The sequence below is a fragment of the Chenopodium album genome, chromosome 24, assembly GCF_948465745.1.
Source record: "Chenopodium album chromosome 24, dcCheAlbu1.1, whole genome shotgun sequence".
In the NCBI taxonomy this organism is placed as follows: domain Eukaryota; kingdom Viridiplantae; phylum Streptophyta; class Magnoliopsida; order Caryophyllales; family Amaranthaceae; genus Chenopodium; species Chenopodium album.
Window position 1 is genome coordinate 23,849,601 of NC_137857.1, and position 19,561 is coordinate 23,869,161.

At 35.1% G+C, this 19,561-nt stretch overlaps 1 protein-coding gene across 1 annotated transcript; it reads left to right on the top strand.

The window, feature by feature from the left end:
• Nucleotides 1-18,243: 18,243 nt before the first annotated feature.
• Nucleotides 18,244-19,347, top strand: LOC145610673 (protein FAR1-RELATED SEQUENCE 8-like). Its single transcript, XM_081665974.1, has 2 exons — nt 18,244-19,145; nt 19,230-19,347. Exons 1-2 carry the CDS (start codon nt 18,244-18,246, stop codon nt 19,345-19,347), a joined length of 1,020 nt encoding a protein of 339 aa, XP_081522100.1.
• The last annotated feature ends 214 nt before the right edge of the window (nt 19,348-19,561 follow it).

Below are 19,561 nucleotides of genomic sequence, written 5' to 3' on the forward strand. Positions count from 1 at the left end.
ACCAGATGAATGAATAATGATACATATAATTAATCTGTTAAGAAAATGGTTGGTTAAGCTTCCTATGTTATTTACGTGGTTTAAATAAAAAAAAGTTGATCAATGTAATAAATTAAGCTTTCTCTGGGTATTGTAGTGACTACTGAGTGTGGAATGTGGATACATTCATGAGTGTTGAGGTAAGAAGTAATATGTAAAATAACTTGCTTTCACTTCGCGTTGTATTGTAATTCCGTGATGGAAAAAAAAAAAAAAAAAAAAAAAAAAAAAAAAACATAGTCATGTATGGTATTGTTACACTCGTCTCAACATCTATTAAATTTTTACTAATATACTCTGTATGTTCTAAATTAAATATGGGTGATTTAAAAGTTACTAATATAACTTTGCAAATGGCAGATCGTTCTGTTAAATACCCCTTAGGTATTTTAGAAGATGTACCTGTTAGAGTTGGTAAATTTTTTATCCCTGTTGATTTTGTTGTTTTAGACATGGCTAATGATACGCAAATTCCCATTATATTAGGTAGACCTTTTCTCCATACTGCAGGAGCCATTATTGATGTCAAAAATGGTGAACTAACCCTTTCTGTTGGCGATGATAATATCACTTTTAACTTAGGTAAAGTTTTAAAAGGTCCTATGCTTGAAGAAAATTGTTATTTAGTTGATGTGCTTGATGTAATGGATGATATTTGTGAGGATAGCTTACCACAGGTTCTTGCAAGGGACCCCTTGGAGGAAATTCTTTGCGGAAATTTGTCTGCAGGTGACATGAGCATATGGAGCAAGGAGGTGGATGACATAGAAAGAGCTCTTGCCACCAAGGAATTTGATGCTAATGATTGTGTGAAGGTAGTAAATTTGGTTCAGAAATCCAAACCTGCAGAGGTGAAGAAACCTGAACTAAAACCTCTCCCTTCTCATTTAAAATATGTTTTCCTTGATGAGCAGGAATTGTACCTTGTGATCATTAGTACTACACTCGATGACCCACAAACTTCCCAACTTCTAGAGGTTCTAAGAACCCACAAAAGGGCAATAGGGTACAGTATTGATGATCTCAAGGGTATAAGCCCAGATTTTTGTATGCACAGGATACACTTCGAGGACAACTACAAACCATGTATTCAACCCTAGAGGAGGTTGAATCCTAATTTGCAAGAGGTAGTTAAGAAAGAGGTTATGAAATTACTTGACGCAGGTATCATATATCCTATTTCTTACTCCAAATGGGTAAGTCCTGTACAGGTGGTTCCTAAGAAGGGTGGGATGACTGTTGTTAAAAATGATAAAAACGAATTAATTCCCACTAGGATTGTTACAGGGTGGCGTATGTGCATTGATTATCGTAGATTAAATATCGCCACTAAAAAGGACCAATTTCCTCTCTCCTTTATTGATCAAATGCTTGAGAGGTTAGCAAATCATAAGTTCTTTTGCTATTTGGATGGGTATTCGGGATTTTTCAAAATCCCGATCCACCCTGACGATTAGGAAAAGACTACATTTACATGCCCTTATGACACTTTTGCATATCGTATAATGCCTTTTGGTTTATGTAATGCACCTGCTACCTTTCAACGTTGCATGATGAGTATTTTTTTCTGAGTTCATAGAGTCTATCATGAAAGTCTTTATGGATGATTTTAGTGTTTATGGCTCTTTATTTGATGCATGCTTAACTAACCTTGCTAAAATCTTGAAAAGATGTGAAGAATGCAACTTGGCTTTAAATTGGGAGAAGTGACACTTTATGGTGACAGAGGGAGTAGTCCTTGGTCACATTGCATCTGATAAGGGCATACAGGTAGACAAAGCTAAGATTTCAGTGATTGAGCAATTACCTCCCCCAGTTAATGTTAAGGGAGTTAGGAGTTTCTTGGGTCATGCGGGGTTTAATCGCCGTTTTATCAAAGATTTTTCTAAAATTGCTAAACCACTAACTCAGCTTTTGCTTAAGGATGCCCCTTTTGTTTTTACTGACGAGTGTCTTGAGGCTTTTGACAGGATTAAGCAGGCTTTGATATCGGCACCCATCATATGTGCGCCCGATTGGAACATTCCATTCGAAATCATGTGTGATGCAAGTGACTTTGCTCTAGGAGCCGTGCTTGGACAATGGAAGGACAAAGTTTTGCATGCTATTTATTATGCAAGCAAAACTTTGGATGAGGCCCAAGTCAATTATGCCACCACTGAAAAGGAGTTTCTTGCTGTTATATATGCTTTAGAAAAATTTAGATCATATCTTATTGGTTCTAAAGTCATTGTTTTTACTAACCATGCAGCTTTGAAATACCTAATAGCTAAGGCGGAATCCAAGCCAAGGCTACTCCGGTGGGTTCTTTTGCTCCAAGATTTCAATAGCGAGATAAAGGATAAAGGATAAAAAGGGAGCAGAGAACGTAGTGGCATACCACTTGTCACGTATCAGATATGATGAGGGTAAGGATTCTCTACCTATAGATGATTCGTTCCCTGATGACAACCTGTATGCAGTAGTAGAGCATCACCCTTGGTATGCGGATTTTGTTAATTATTTAGTGGGTGGTACTCTACCTCCTGACTTGTCCTACCAACAGAAAAAGAAATTTCTTTCTGATGTTAAACATTATTTTTGGGATGATCCTTTTTTGTTTCGTGAGTGTGCAGATGGATTATTTCGCAGGTGTGTTTCCGAATGGGAGGTTCACGACGTTCTTACAAGTTGTCACACTTCACCCTATGGTGGACATCATGGCCCCACTAAAACGGTGGCTAAGATTAACGAGTCAGGCTTCTTTTGGCCTACCATGTTTAAAGATGCTAACACTTTTGTGCAGGCTTGTGACTCTTGCTAGAGGACTAGCAACATTTCGCGGAGGCATGAGATGCCCCAAATTGGGATTCTTGAAGTTGAAATATTTGATGTTTGGGGTATCGATTATATGGGGTCGTTCCCATCTTCCAATGGGAATTGTTACATACTTGTAGCCGTAGATTATGTGTCCAAGTGGGTAGAAGCCGTAGCCTCACCAACAAATGATTCTAAGGTAGTCATCAAGTTATTTAAGAAGATCATATTTCTCAGGTTTGGTGTTCCACGAGCTATTATTAGTGATGGGGGTACCCACTTCCATGAGAGACAATCGGACAACTTACTTAGGAAGTATGGTGTGTATCATAGAACCGGGCTTAGTTACCATCCCCAAACTAGTGGTCAAGTTGAGGTCTCTAATAGGGAAATCAAGGCGATCTTAGAGAAGGTAGTAGCCATGTCTAGGAAGGATTGGAGTATAAAGCTTGATGACACACTTTGGGCATACCGAACAGCATTCAAGACACCGATTGGTACTTCACCTTATCGACTAGTTTATGGTAAGGCATGTCATCTTCCCGTAGAGTTGGAGTACAAGGCTTTTTGGGCAATCAAAGAGCTTAATATGGATTCTAACGCCGCGGGTAAGAAGAGATTTCTCCAACTCAATGAGTTGGATGAGTTTAGATTGTCGGCATATGATAGTGCACGGATCTACAAGGAGAAGACCAAGAAGTGGCATGACAAGAGGATCTTACCAAAAGAGTTTGCACCGGGTGATAAGGTTCTTCTCTTTAACTCTAGATTAAAGATTTTTCCAGGAAAGTTAAGGGGTGCTTTACTCGACTCGATGTTTACTCATGCTTGACTCATGCTCGCTCCTCGCTAATTTCAATTCAACAAGGCTTTGCTCGACTCGGCTCCTTAGAGTTTTGAACAAGCACGAGTTGTGTTACTGTGTAGCTCACAATATGCTTGTTAAGGTTTTGGTCATTTTAAAATATATTATATGCCTTTTTTTTTGTTTTTTTTTTGTTCACTTCGTAAGTGTTCTTTTTTATTAAATTGTTAATTAAGAAGAGGTGGGTTTTGTCTTTTATGGTGAGCAAGATCAATTTTTGTCATTTGCAAAGTGATAAGCTTGGGAATTAAATAACAAATGAAAGAACAGCAAATTCCATCAATCCATCTCAATCTCATAAACGTGAAGGAGGTGAAGAAATAAGAGGTCATGTTTGTCCTTTTGTATGAATTAGGGTATTTTGGTCATTATTTTCTCGGTTAAAATTACAGATTTTTATATAAATCTTTAAATACTTAACGGGACATAACAATATTACTTAAACTGCTATACATTTTAAAATAAATTACTTTCCTTTGTAAAATTAGCTTTCGGTATAATATAATCTAATCAAAATACCAAATAACAAAATCAAACCAAACAAACATCAAATCAAACAAAGCAATTAAATGAGATAGAGTTTAGAAATGCTCACTGATAATAGAGAAAATCTCAAACACAATTGTCACACTTGCATCTTCAATCTCTCAATCACCATTGAAATCTCTCACTTTCTCTCTCTAAAACAACCTCTAAAATAGCCTAATCTAGAGAGAGAAGCTCTCAACCTAAGAGAGAGAAAACTAAGTTAATTCAGAAAATAGAATAAAAGTTGGTTTTCTAATTATCCCCAAAAATGGGTATTTAAACTAAGCTAAGAAAATAATAAAAGAAGGAAAATAAAATAAATAAACTAGGAAAAGGAAAATAGAAATTAAGAAAGGAAAAATAAGTTAAGAAAAGAAATAAGAAAAAGAGAAATAAAATAAAAAGAAAAGGAAAAAGAAAATAAATAAATAAAAGGAAAAGAAAATGAAAATAAATCCCACCCAAAACTAAAATATCAGACCCCCTCAACTATCCCCTTCTTCCTCGATTAATTAGCTGCTCGTCCTCATTGAAGCTCATCACATCACCACCGTCCATCGACCATCATCAACGCGACTCATCTTCATCATCTATCATCAAGCATCAATCAAGGCCGTTGGTCTCCTTTAAAAATCACGTGAGAAGCTTGTGATACGGTTCAAAATGAACCCGGAAAGCCGCGCCCGCGGTGGTCTAAGCCGCGCTCTCTCTAGTGCCACCGCGTCCGCGGGAAGACCTCGGGACAACTGCGGCTACTTACTGCCTGATTTGTGACATCGAGCCCGCGTCCGCTACTCTCACACCCGCGTCCTCGGGGAATTTCAATTAAATTGGGGCTGATTTAGTGCGGTGAAAAAGGGTGGTTTGGCTTGATTTAATTGGCGAAGGAGGCAGCAGGTGGTGGCGGTTTTGGGTGGTCTTGCAGCTGTGGTTGCTGCGGGATTTTGGTGGTTGTTTGCGGGTGTTTTACGGCTGGTGGTTGCTGCGGGAATGTGGGCTGCAAATTATGGTGTAGGTGGTAATTGGTGTGGCGATGTGGGATGGTTGTGAGTCGAATTGGTTGCGGGTTGCGGAGGAGCTGGTGGCGTGTAATTGGAGGTGATTGGGTGCGGCTGGAGCAGGGGCAATTTGTGGTTGTTGTCGGAGCAGGGGAGCTGCGTGAGGATGGTTATTGCGGGATGATTGGTGGCGAATTTGGTGTTTGCTGGTGGTGGAGTGTGCGGTGGCAGCAGCTATGAGTGAGGGAAGGCAGCAGCTTCTTTAGTGTTGATGTTTGCGGGATTGAAAGTGGTGAAGGTGGCTGGTTGTGTTGCGTGGTGGTTGAGTGTGTGATGGTGGCTGGTTTGATGTTGTTGCAATTGTTTGTTGCTGCGTGAGTTGTGCGTGGCTGGGAGCAGGGGAGCTCGGTGAGGTGAAGGATAAGAAATGGTGGGGTGAAGGGTATAATGGCAGCAAGGGTGATGTGCAGAAAACTAGGAGGCAGCAATGCTGTATGAAAGTTGGCACTTGACTCTAACCCGAAAGTCGGACTTGCTTGACTTGAAACCGAAAGTCGAACTCACACCTACACACAATACGAGAAAAGGATCGGGACATAATAAAATAAAAAATAAATAAAATAAAAATAAATAAAGTAAAATAGAAAATAAAGGAAATAAAACTAAAACTACGAATTAAAGAATAAAATAATGAAAAACACATAAAAACTAAACAAAACTCACAATGAGTTATTAAAATGGAAAACCAAATAAAACTAAGAAAAATATAGGAAAATAATGAAAGAAAATAGAGAAAAAGAACCTAAATCTTATTCTTTTGAGCGCCATAAATGACGCTCATCAATACTCTGACGCCAAAATATGTATACAAATTTATATATAACTAATTATAACAAATGTTCTCAAAAAAAATAATTTATTATTTTATTTAACTAATATTGTAAAGGAATATTTTTGGTTTTTTATGTTTTTGGTAATACATCTTTACTCTGGTATATTGTATAAAAATTTTCCGTAATTATCTTCTCAATAACCACATAAATTCCAACAATAAAATATACTACTATATCCTCTGTAGCTGTATATCGTTTAACCCTTATTTTATGGAACTATAAGTGAAGTTATGAACATTTAGCTTAGAGCAAGGTGGATGTATAATCTGGAGTAATTGTTATTGCAGTCGTTAATTTTCTATCTTTTAGGAAATTTGTTACAATATGATATGTCAATTCATAACAAAAATAAAGTACGTTGTTAGCAATTATAATTTTTACCACGCATATAATTCACGTTTTGAAATATATCTTCCTAATTAGTAATTTGTACATATGATTGACAGCTATTTTATCATAACATATTTGCCCTTGTTATATACACATTGCAAATGTATACAATTTAAACTACTAATGCTAACAAAACATTAATTACTTGGTTGGATGATTAATAATTTTAAAAATATGTCACCCAAATAATTTTAACAAGGTTAGGTTTGACAAGAGCAAATGTATTCATAAAATCATAGTTTATAGAATAAGAATTAAATCTTAAAGCATGGATTTTATCACTTAAGCCTTTATAACAACTTTTGACATTAGAAATAAAAATAAACTTGAATTGGCCGGACCTATCTTTTGGCAAAATTATATTATTTGATTAGTAATTACAAATTATCATTAGATTCATTATGAAAATTACTCCGTAACAAATAAATTTGAAGTGTACGTGCATATTGCTAAGTGATATAAGTGACATCACATTAATAAGTATGTACACGCTTCGTGATTTTAATAACCAACAACATTATCTACATAAAATCCTTATATGCATAATTACATGTATTACTAACATAAAGTGATGTATTAAAGTGCCCAAAAAAACAAAAAAAAAATTAAAATAAAATTAAGTGAGGTATTAAATAAAATTATCATGAATCCTTGAATGCATAGATGTAGGTAGTAAAAAAAAATTTACTTAAAAAAAACAAAAAAACTTACAACATTTAATGTGATGTAATCATGATCATCACATCAACTAAAACACTCAACCATCCCCATCCACAAAATTACTTCCCTTATTTTTGGTGAAAAAAAAATTAACAAAACTATTAAAAATGAAATTTCAAAACAAAAAAATAATAACTTACTCATATAAGGGAAAAAAAAGGAGGAAATAAATCCCCTCTTAACCGCCTTTGAAACCCCCAAATTTCCAAACTTATCTCACTCTTCTTCTCCAATTCAACTTTTTTCAACTCCAACCACAATCTCATTTACTTTCGATTGCAACCAAAATCCAAGTAAGTTATTTTCTATTCAATTATTTAACGTCTTTGTTATGTTTTTTATACACATTTAACTCTATTTCTTGCAATGGCAATGTCGAACATGTTTTGTTTTTGGTTATCGAGTATTTGATATTTTTTTTCCTTTTTTTTTTTATAAATTATTTGACGCATGTATACTAGAATTCATTTTGCAATTGTTATTTTGTTTTATCCGTATTTGATTTTGTGAGAATCAACACTAGTATTGTTGTCATGTTCTTCGAAATTCAATTAGCTTTGGGAAAAAGACCCACGCCGGTGCGGCCGCACAACAAGAGATGTGCGCCCGCACCACCATGGTGTGCGCCCCCACACACATGGTGTGCGGCCGCACATCCCTCTTGTGCGGCCGCACCATCCGCGCGTGCGGCCGCACTCAGCTGGGTTTCTTCGAATCTTCAACTCTTCAAGCACAAGGGGTGCACACATGATTTATGATGGTGATGAGCACTAGGAGTGGCAGTAGCTAAGGCTTAATATTGGAGGGCACACACTCCCTTTGAAGGGTACACCGCAAGCGAGTACAAGAGAAGAGCCAAGACTTGGAACTTCCACTTCTTTGCATCTTGAGCTTCCCGAATGCCATGAACTTGATCCAAAAGCTTCTTCCACCATAGTGGATCACCAAAATCAAGACCCGAACCTCTTTCAATACCTACAACCACAAAAATAGAGCAAATAAAGGAGAAAAGGCTAGAAAACCAACGAAATGCACAAAAGCTACAAAATAAAAGAAAGGTAAAACTAAGCAACAAAGCAGAAAACTAAGCACTTATTAAGCATGAAAGCTATGAAAAAAGGATAGAAAGGACCTAAATGCTCGTCAAATGTGTGCCATTTATGACACACATCAACTTCAATTCACTTGACAAAGCCCATGCTGTTTTTATAAGACAGTGGTTTAAGCACCAACAATGGGACAAGTTGCTAACAGAAAAGCACCCTATATACCCCGACCTTGTTCGCCAGTTCTACACTCATTTTGATCATGCAAACAAAAATGAGGGAGTAATTATCACATGGGTAAAGGGAAAAGAGATAAAGTTGGATGAAAATTCTTTGAGCAGAATCTTGAAAATCCCTCGATCAGGGGTGCGCGTCGTTCTCTTGGGTAAGAAATGGAGCACCGTTAAGGAATTTGATTATAAGAAAAGTCTCAATCTTTTTCTTGATGAAGATGACTCTGGTAGGACTAAGAAACCGCCACTGCTTATGCGTCTTCTTCATCTGATTCTCTTCAGGTCCTTTATTTGCCATAATGGGAGACTGTCCTCATTGACATACTTAAACATGGTGGTCATGTACTTTGTACTTGCTGGTATCAAAATGAATATGGCGAGGATGATGATTGACTACATGATTACTACTCAAAGATCATCAATGAAAGTTCTATTCCTTCCTTATGGGATGTGGTTGACCAAGGTTTTTATGCATTTTGATGTTGATTTATATGATGACCAAAGCAACTGTTTAACGAAAATCCCGTTACTAATGCTTTGGGTACGAATTTGATACCAAGGCAAACAAGTGGGTTAAATTAGGGGTATAGCGTGCACCTATACGTAGTCGCGATCCTGAAGTGCAGGTGGCAGATGATGGAGACGATGATGTTGAAGTTGACGGAGGCCCTGACGCTTCATCTACAGACGCTGCCATGCTTGAGACCATCGTTGTGCAAGAAATTCTTAAGCGTAAGAGGCCGGACCTATTCACTGTTGATGTTATGAGTGACATCCGAGAGCGTGCACAGATAAAATAGACGCTTGTAATGAGGCTATAGGAATTTATTGTACTTAAAATTCTTTAATTTACATTATGGTATTTACGTCAGAGTTAATTTATTGTGCCCATAAATCCTGTTGATTAATGTCTATGATTAGTTATTATTGAATTGGTAATTGCATATCCATATGTATCTAAATTCCTATGTCGATCAAACTTATGTTTTCTGCTTTCTATTTAATAGGTAATTGCATATCTATATGTTTGTAAATACCTATAATCTATGTATTAATATAAAACCTATTATCTTATAGCTCACTCATACTAGCAATTAAGTAAAAATAATTGTTTTACTAATCTTCATTGTCGCCATATACCTTGTTGATTATTGCCTATGATCTGTAATTTCCTATCTATATGTCGGTAATTACTTATATTAGTTGAACTGATGTTATAAAGTTTATGTTCAAAACATCAATATGTAATGATATAATGAAACTCTTGTTATTACCGAATTGTTTTATGCTGACAATTAAGGGGCACTAATTGTATTGTTTTTATTCATTATTTGGAAGCTGATGATGAGGTTGATGACAACAGTGGGATGGGAGACAGGGCTGGTGGTGGTGGTGCACCTACTAATGATGAATCTGATCCTGATTCTGAAAATGACATCTTTGATGATAATTAAGATATCGACTTTTATGTTGTTTTTTTTAGTTAGTATTTTATGGTTATGCTATCGACTGTTCTAGAAAGGTATTTATAAATGGGAACATTTTTTTTTGTCAAGTAATATGTTGTTTCATGTGCGATGTGAAGACAATTTAACATCATATGTTCTGTAGGTCTTAAAATACATTTGGCCCTATGTGGCAAAATTCTATTGATGGTATGTAATTAAAATGTGTTATGTTTCTACACTTTGAGGTTAAGTTCCAAATTCAATTAAAATGTGTTATGTATGAGACATGGTAATTAGTAATTTATTCATTAATATTTTGATTATTTTCCCATCTTATGAACTTAAAATAATGGATATACAATTATTCCATTTAGTCTAAAATTATGTAAGGTCATGGATAATGCACTCAATTAGAAATTTTCCTATGCTAACACGATGTATAAAAGGCATAATTTAAAGTTTAAACTAATACATCATTACATAAAATTTTTTTTTATAATTTAATTAACAAACGCCCCAACAGTACAAGTGATTTCACAAGGAGTCTTATTGCATTAGGTAAATCATTCAGTAGAATTTGACCACAAACATAGCCCATGATATAACCATTGCAAACAAAGTCGCTATTGTGTATGCAATATGATTGTTCTTCTCCAAATTTGATTGACATAACTTTCTTTTCAAGTCGCATATTTGTTCATGTAATTGTGACTTTTTTGTCTTCACTTTATTTAGCTTCATAGTAAGAGATTCAACTTCCTTCTCAATTGCATCCAACCTCTTTGACATCATCTCACACTTTACACATCCACCGACATCATCGTACAACCATTTGAAAAATCCACAATCAGCATCCTGCGATTCACACAAATTAAAAAAACCCTAATTCGTAATTAGAACCCTAATGAACAGAATATTACATGTACTCCCATTCATTAGATAAATTATTTAAATAACTATCCAATCTCCATACCATTTAACAGATGATCGAAAGGATTTAGAAATTTTACTGGAAATTTTCCACATCCACGAAATTTCCTTCCTCTGATGTGGTTATGCTTGGTCACTATTCGAATCTTAGAGGGAACACCACATCCACATTTCATCATGAATCCGCCAAAACTTGTAGATGAACCTCCAGAGTGTAGTGAATCCCCCTTTTTTTTAATGATTTTTTTGATTTTTTTTCCTTTTTATGGTTATGTTTATAGAATTAGGTCAAGGATATAAATTGTAGTTTTGTAACTGACAACCGAAAGTCATGGGCGTTCATTTTTCAATTTTGAATTCCAATTAATTTGAAAATTTCAATTTATGATTTAACCGCGTAGCTCTTTACAAGTACTAAACTTATTATTTAATAATTAGCATATTTATTAACTTATCATCATTACCTACTTGTATTTAAAAAAAATTTACAAGTAAAAGCCAATTTGGGCCAAACCATGTATGAATAAATAAAAACTACGGTTCATTATAATAAAAACCAAGCAACTACCCATTTGTGCAAATTATAATCTAAAAATTGGTAATGTCCTAAGTAGGGAACAAAATAATGGACTTATTTCAATTTTGAACTAGCACATTAACTTTATTACAAAGATATCAGAAATTATAAACTATGAATTGGTGATGTCCAAAACATGTTATGACCCTATCCAACAATTGTTTAATTTGTTATCGCAAGTAAATCCATATTTGATGTTTGGTGAATTCCTTTTCCATAAATAAGGTATATAATCAATCCATAAACAAGGGGGGAGTACGTACAATAAAAATAAAAAAAATAATTGTTAGAAACTATCCTTTTTATAATTGGTGATTGAAATGTTTTTAAATAATATATCTAATGTTAAAAGATATCCTAAAAGATTGAATTAAATTCTTTTTTTCTTTTTTTTTGACAAGATTGAATTTAATTTTGTACATGTATAGGTAAAATTTTTAAAAAATGGTCGCACATTAATTTAAATTAAATAGTAATGTCCAACATAACGTAGGGGCATAACCATTTAATATTTAAGATATACATAATAGGTAATGTCTAATTTGTACGGGAATTCCTTACGCACAAACACGAATTGTAATTCGATCTTCAAATATTTTGGATCAAACAGCATTATGAAGAAAAAATATACCGTTTCTTAACTGGTTTTCTTGAATAACCTAGATCAACGAAATAAATCAATTTTTTTTTATCGAATACATAAATTCGATGTTTTTGCATCCGATGATTTATATGGTACATTTTTTTTATAATTAACGCCTCTGTGAATCGGGATTGTATATCTTATTTCGTTTTCTCCATCCACACACAAATGCCGGTCTTCTCAATCTGTTTCTTCATCGATGCACGACTGTAACTCTTAATTTCGTTGAGAAATTCATCGATTGTTGCACAAATTTGAAGGACATTGAAGAATGTCGATGAACATTGATGAACTACGAAGTACTACGAAGAACTTTGATGAAATTTTTTTTTATTTTTTTTTTAATTTAATCTTTTTTCTTATTTAATTAAAAACTGAATTTAATAAATAAATTTCGAAAATTATAAAATAAAATTTCAGAATACAGTAATTAAATTTTGGAAAATCAAAAAAGAATAAAAAGAAGAATTAAAAAAAAGAATTACCTAATTTAAGGTTTGACCATGCTTTAAAAAAAAAAGATAAAATCAACCAATGAGATTAAAGTATAGTGGTAGTCCATTTGAAATGGACCATAGTAGAATTTTCCATGTAACACGTATTCTATACAAAGTATACTTCCATCTAAGAATTGAGATAAATGACACGTACCTTTCATATTTGTTTCAAATAATTTGCAACAGTTATGGCCTGTTCTCATACGTTTATTTTCAGTTCTGTTCTGTTCAGCTCTAATAAGTTCAGTTCATTTTAGTTCAGCTCCTAATTTCCCTCTCTTATAAAATATTCAGTTCAGTTCAGCTCTAATAAGTTTTGTTCAGTTCAATTCAATTCAGTTTAGTTTAGTTCAGTTCTAAAGTTCAGTTCAATTCAGTTGAGTTCATTTCAGCTAAGTTCAGTCAATAAGAACAGACCCTTAATTAGACTTGACAAATTTACACATATGTCAATGTTTATCTTTAACACAATATGTATGTTTAATTATCAACTAGTGTACTAGTAGTAAAAATTATTAAAAATAGATATAACTAAAAAAAAATTATGTACAAGATAAACTAGCATCTACATATTTATAAGAACGAGGAGTATTGGTCAATTCATAGACCCTTATAGACCACAATCTCATGCATTGCTAATCAAATTTACACAGCTCCCATGAAACAATTGGTTAGCCAAAATAGTACAACATATTGATAAGTGCAAAGAATATTTTGCCTATGGAGCTTCCACAAAGATTGGATGATGATGATTGATAGATAATAGGTTAATATTATCTTGTTTATATTATGTAAAGATATATCATGTGTAATTAGGGTTCTCATGATTAAGGTTGTACATACCTATATATATTTGATTAATGAGAATACTCCGACTTAGGAGAATTACACTATTCTACATGATATCAGATTCTTTCTAGGGTTTCTCTTCTCTCTCTTCTCACAAACCCTAAACGATCTCTTGGACCTCCATAGCCGTCCACCATCCTCTCACCGCACCTACCGCCTTCTCCTAGCCGCACCTATTTCTCTCAATGGCCAATGACGATGACAACAATACCCCCCTCCTCCTCCTTCTCCTCCCAAAACAGCCTTCTCCACCCGGCTTTGTCACAACATCAAGAGCCTTATGAACGTGACTCTAGATCATGACGATGCCCAATATGCTACGTCGGTTGAACTTTTCCAAATTCAAGCAACGGTCTTCTACAATGATTAAATTTATCGGAAGTATCATCCCTAAGGGAATACACCGTGAAAACATAATATTATTTTCTTTCCGAGAAACAAGGATTGGAAAGGAATAAAATTGCTACTATAGACCAAGACTTTGTGAAGCTAATTTGAAGGTTGAATATCCAGCCAAAATGGAAGTTATTATTGTGGAGGCTCTTTCATGATGGTGTTACAGTTAGATAATGAAGCTTGTGACTATTGTGGGGTGAAAATAGAAGATAACCAACACCTATTTCGTTTGTGTAATCTAGCAAAGGAAGTATGGGAGAATGGATCCCCGGTTATTTTCTCCCAGTCTCTTGGGTTTAATTTATTCAAAATGTAGATCCAACATTACATCCCGCTCTTTTATAGTGTTAAAATGGGCCAAAGCAAAAAGGGGAGCAAGGGATTTTGATCCGTTTTGACTCGGTAGCACTCATCAACAACCTTCAAGATAATATGGGCAAGGACGTTTCGATTGCTTGGACAATCACAGATATCAAAAAAGTGGGAGAGACCTTCTACAGATGTGCCATTATAAAGGTTCGGAGAGACTAGGTTCAAAGAGCACATGACATTGCAAGACAATGTCGTATTACTCTCACTAATTATATGTGTATAGCTAGTTTGTTTATTCATTTTCCGCTATTGTAAAATAAAATAAAAACAAAAAAATAAAAAATAAAAGGCTTTGATTGTTTGATATATTAAAAAAAAAGTGCAAACATATTAATGCATCGAAGCAATCAAGCAAGGAAAGAGTTTAATTATTAAAAATGTAAATACTATCCCTCATGCTAGTGAATCATTAACCAGTCTATTTCCTAGCTACCTTTAGCTAAACTACATTATTCACCAGTCCATCTCCCTACCTTTAGCTAATCTACATCATTAACCAATCAATCTCCCTACCAACTACTCACTAATCAAACTTAGCTCATTATTACAAATCATCCTATTTCATAAGTTAAAACCATAGTCCACATAATAAGCAAATAAAAAAGCATGGAAACAAATAACCATTAAACTAACAAGCAAGATAAACAGTTAAATTAAGATTAATAAATCAAAATTAAATATATTCCTTTTTTTATTTTTAATTTTGAGCTTAGATAACTAAGAATAATTAGATTCTTGGATGAAATTTTGGAATACCAATCTTCCTTAACATTTATTTATTTATTTATTTAATTTTTTTTTTTTTGTGAAATCATACAATAAAGGTGTCTGATAGCTGGTTTCATAGATTACCAATCTTTCTGTGCTAGCTAAGAGATGTCTGATAGTAAGAAGTATGCTGGTTAGCTAGAGCGCAAAAATTACATAAATCTAACAAATCACAACACCTTTATAATCCTCATAAGACTTTAAAAGCTACATAAATGTAGTGAAACCACAAGCTGCTACTGTGAACTTGGTCAGTAGTTGAACTACTCAGAATTTTCAATTCAACACCCTAGATTTTGGATTAATACTTGGTTATAGGCCTTATAGCTGCATATTAATTTATAAACAATTCATCAAACATACAGTATCATTAATGGATTAGAATATACAATAAGTTTAACAAGTGTGCAACTGTACGTGCATCAGTTCAATTCTTGTAAATTACATAGAAGATTACAAGATGTGAATAATATAAATGGTACTCGTACCTCAGAAATTTTGTAATTTTTTTTAATATTCTCATTCTGAATAAACCCTTTAGTCCAAGTAATCCCATAAATTTCCATACTTATCATATTGATCCTCAACATATATAGGATAGCAGTAATCAGTGGAGTCATTAGGCCGCCGTAAATTCTTAATCTGTTCACATCTCTATGCCAAATTCCCAACAAATCTCACATGGTAACATGTGCGCAGGTCAAGGGACTGAAGATTATGGATTCTATCAAGAATTGCTTTCAGACCTACATTTGTCATGCTAATTCCAATCAGCTGAAGGTGGTTCAGTTCAGGCATGAATTCTGTAATCGCGAGTGCCTCAGAGTCACATGCCCAGTCAGGGTTTTTAGATCCTTGTTCATTCAATTTAAAAGTTTTGAGGGAGGGAGAACCAGTAATAATCTCAATTTTTTCCTCTCTTGGGAAAAGCCAGGTAGTAAGCTCAAGCTCTTTTAGTAAAGGAAGCTTTCCAAAAGCAACTAAAAGTCCATCAGACGTTATTGAATAGCAGCATATGTGATCTAAAACCACCATATCCAGTGATAGCAACAATTGCAGGAAGCTGTTAAATCTACAAAATTTTCCCAACTCGCTCTCCCTTGCAATTTTATAGTTCCAAGTCATACTAAAAAATCTAACCGTGTGATTTAATGCAAACCCAAATAAGATACTCTTATCCCTGAATCCCCCTATCCTAGTCTCCTTAGAATATTTCAATTTTGATAATTATAAAAGCATTATTCGCTACCCGATCATAGCAATAAACCAGATATGTATAGTTTTCTGCAATCAAGAGTGAAGACCCTAATAACCAAGAAATTACCTCACAATATTATCTACAGAATACCACTTCAGAACAAAATTAACCAAGCAGTCAAAGTCTTAATAAGAGACAGCACACAGAAGCAATCACTCAACAGCTTCCGATTAAACAAACAAAACAAACAAATTGAGCAGAGTCAAGGATTTCAACTGCATCCATTTTCATTAGTATCATCATCGTTATTTCGACAGGCAATTCTAACCAGTTTCTAGACAACATAGTTATGGGCTCTACGTATATAATATATACCGTAGTCTTTGTCTCGTCTTTCGGTTGAAGTTGTGCTCTCTTGTTCCAAGCAGGCTTAAGCTTAAATGCTTGAGTTTTTACAGGATTATAATAATTATAAAACGAGGGGTGCCCGGTTCATCTTTATGATTTTTTCACTTTGTTAATCTTTTGCTCCAACTCAGCTCCTGTCTACATTGGACGATGACTTGTCTCACCATCTCAGCTGTTGTCATTATGCCTTGCTGAGTCAATTGATGAGAATGATCACGGATGTCAAAAACTCTTCAACTTTGAACTAATTTGCCGTTAACGGCCGTTTGCTATTGTAGTTGTCTTCCTTGATGAATAAGCTGAATTTTGAACTTTTTTAAGTATTTAATTAAATGTGTGGCTGGTAAATTAAAAAGCCTTGATGTCTATTTTGTGTTCCACAACACCTACCTTGGGTAACAAGTTTGGATATTGAGGAAGGGAAACAAAAAAAAAAATTCCTTTAAACTCTTGAACTCTTGAAGGGTGATTTGTAATCGGATATTGCCAGAATTGTAGTTGAGGATCAAGCACGGAGTGAACCTTAAAATCCGATCCGATCACGTTTTTGGCGCTTTCAATAAAAAGGTTAGTGCAATATGTAGTGCATCTTGTTTGACACTATCCGGAATTATCATGATCATGGAATGTAATTTTGTGTGTAATTACCTTTAGAATATGCTATAAAGTGCTGGTATTTTATAGTTTACAATTGATTATGTTGATGATTTTTTGTTAATTGAGCATAATCTAGGACCCTGTGTAGCACGTGCGTTGTGTATGGTTTTTAACTCATGATGATTTTTCCGCAAAAGAAATAATTTCGACCTAATAACGATGAGTTTAAAGGTGTATGTAATTTCAATGTTCACACCTTTCGTAGGTAGCCTAAGACTGTGTTTAGTCATTTGAAATTGTCCGATCTATCGTAAATACGAATTTGTATTCCATTATTTTGTGTCAATAACACTTCTAAATTATTAAATATGTTGCTGTTTTTGTAAATTCGTGCTTAAAAAAATGAGAACATGAGTACTAAGTGCTAATATTAAATATAAATTACATAATACATTGTGAGTTTTGTGACTGAGCTTAACAATCCAAAAATTTTGCAGTAGACTTATCAATGTGCAGTGATGTTTGTTGTAGTTGTTTGACATGGGTCCGATTCTATTATAGTATTCAAATTTTGGTCAAACCACTGAGCAATACAATATTATGACATGTTATTATGTATATCAGGTTTTACATTCTACCACAAAAGTGTTGAGAAGTGTTTGTGAAGATTGTTGAATATGGATGTGCAAGACATATTGAGCGACGGTGTTGATGGTCCGATCACAGAAAATTCTGGTCCTGGGGAGGGTGAAAAATCACCGACGACCCAGGTGGGTGATGATCCGAATGGCCTACAATTCCAATCCCCAATTAACACAATGGATACAGTAGGTACAGTCGTTGCTAGTAATCAGCTGAGTGTCGCATCCTCTATTGAGCCCCCAAAGGTAGGAATGGTTTTTAAGACGTGGCAAGATGTAGAGGCTTGCTACAAAGTATATGCCCAGCAATAGGGTTTTGGAGTCACAAGGGCACAAGGAGTTTACTCTAAAGGTGAGGGAAGAGATCGTATATCGACTACTTGGAGGTGTGATTGTTGGGGCAGACCAGACATGAGGGCGGTGCGGGAAGCACGAAGGAGGGCTAGGGCTATGGATGTGTCTGGTTCAGGGGGAGCAGTCAATGGTGTTGTTTGTGCTGATGAACTGAGTCAGTGTAAGCGAAAGTCTAAAAAATGCGAGTGTATGGCAAAGGTGTATGCGAGTGTTAATCGACAGGGCGAATGGGTGGTGCGGGGAGTGGAATTAGAGCACTCTAATCATACACCAACACCACGCAAGGCCAATTTGGTCAAGGAATATCATATGAAGGGGGGGCTAACTAAAAGAGTTTGGAGGAAATTGCTTCACTTCTTTGATGAAGGTGTTCCTGTGTCGCAAATTCATGGTTGTTTGGCTATAGAAATTAGAGGCAAGGAAAAAGCTCAACTATCTGTTAAAGATTTGTCGCATGAGGTGTATAAGGCACGGAGGATGAGAATGGTAGGTGGTGATTCAGCCGCAATGATGTCCTATTTTCAAAAAATGCAAGCATCAAACCCAAACTTTTATCATGCAAAACGCTTGGACGCAAAAGGAAGGCTGAAAGATGTAATTTGGGTTGATGCTTGTAGTCGTGTTGCCTATGAAGAATTTGGCGACGTCGTATGTTTTGATGCCACTTATCTCACAAATGAGTATGAACTCCCTTTTGTGAATTTTGTGGGAGTAAATCATCACGGACAATCTATTTTGTTGGGTTGTGCATTAGTTTCCCATGAAGACTATGACACCTTCAAATGGATTTTCCAAGAATGGTTGTACTGTATGAATAATCGGGCTCCTAACGCCATTCTAACCGACCAAGCCGCAGCAATGCGTAAGCCCATAGAGGAGGTCATGCCACATACGCGACATCGGTGGTGCATTTGGCACATAATGAGGAAAATTCCAGAAAAATTAGGAAAATGTCAAAGGTAACATGAAGACCGCCCATTTTAATATTTATTTTTATGCGTTGTAATCGAAAATCATTTAATATGTAATTCTTGATGTTGTAGGTACCAAGACTTCAAGGGCGTTTTGAAGGCAGTAGTGTATGAGAGTCTGACAGTGGCAGAGTTTGAGAGTCGATGGAATGCTTTTATTGCTGAATATAAGCTGGATTGTAATGATTAGTTGAGTAGCCTCTATAACGAGCGACATATGTGGATTCCGGCTTACATGAAAGATTATTTCTGGGCAAGGATGAAGACGACGCAGCGTGTGGAGAGCATTAATAGTTTCTTTGACGGTTTTGTTAATGGAAACACTAAGCTTTATGAGTTTCCCCAAAAGTTTGCTAAGGCTCTGGAGAAACGGTTGCGCGACGAGACAGATGCGGACACGAATT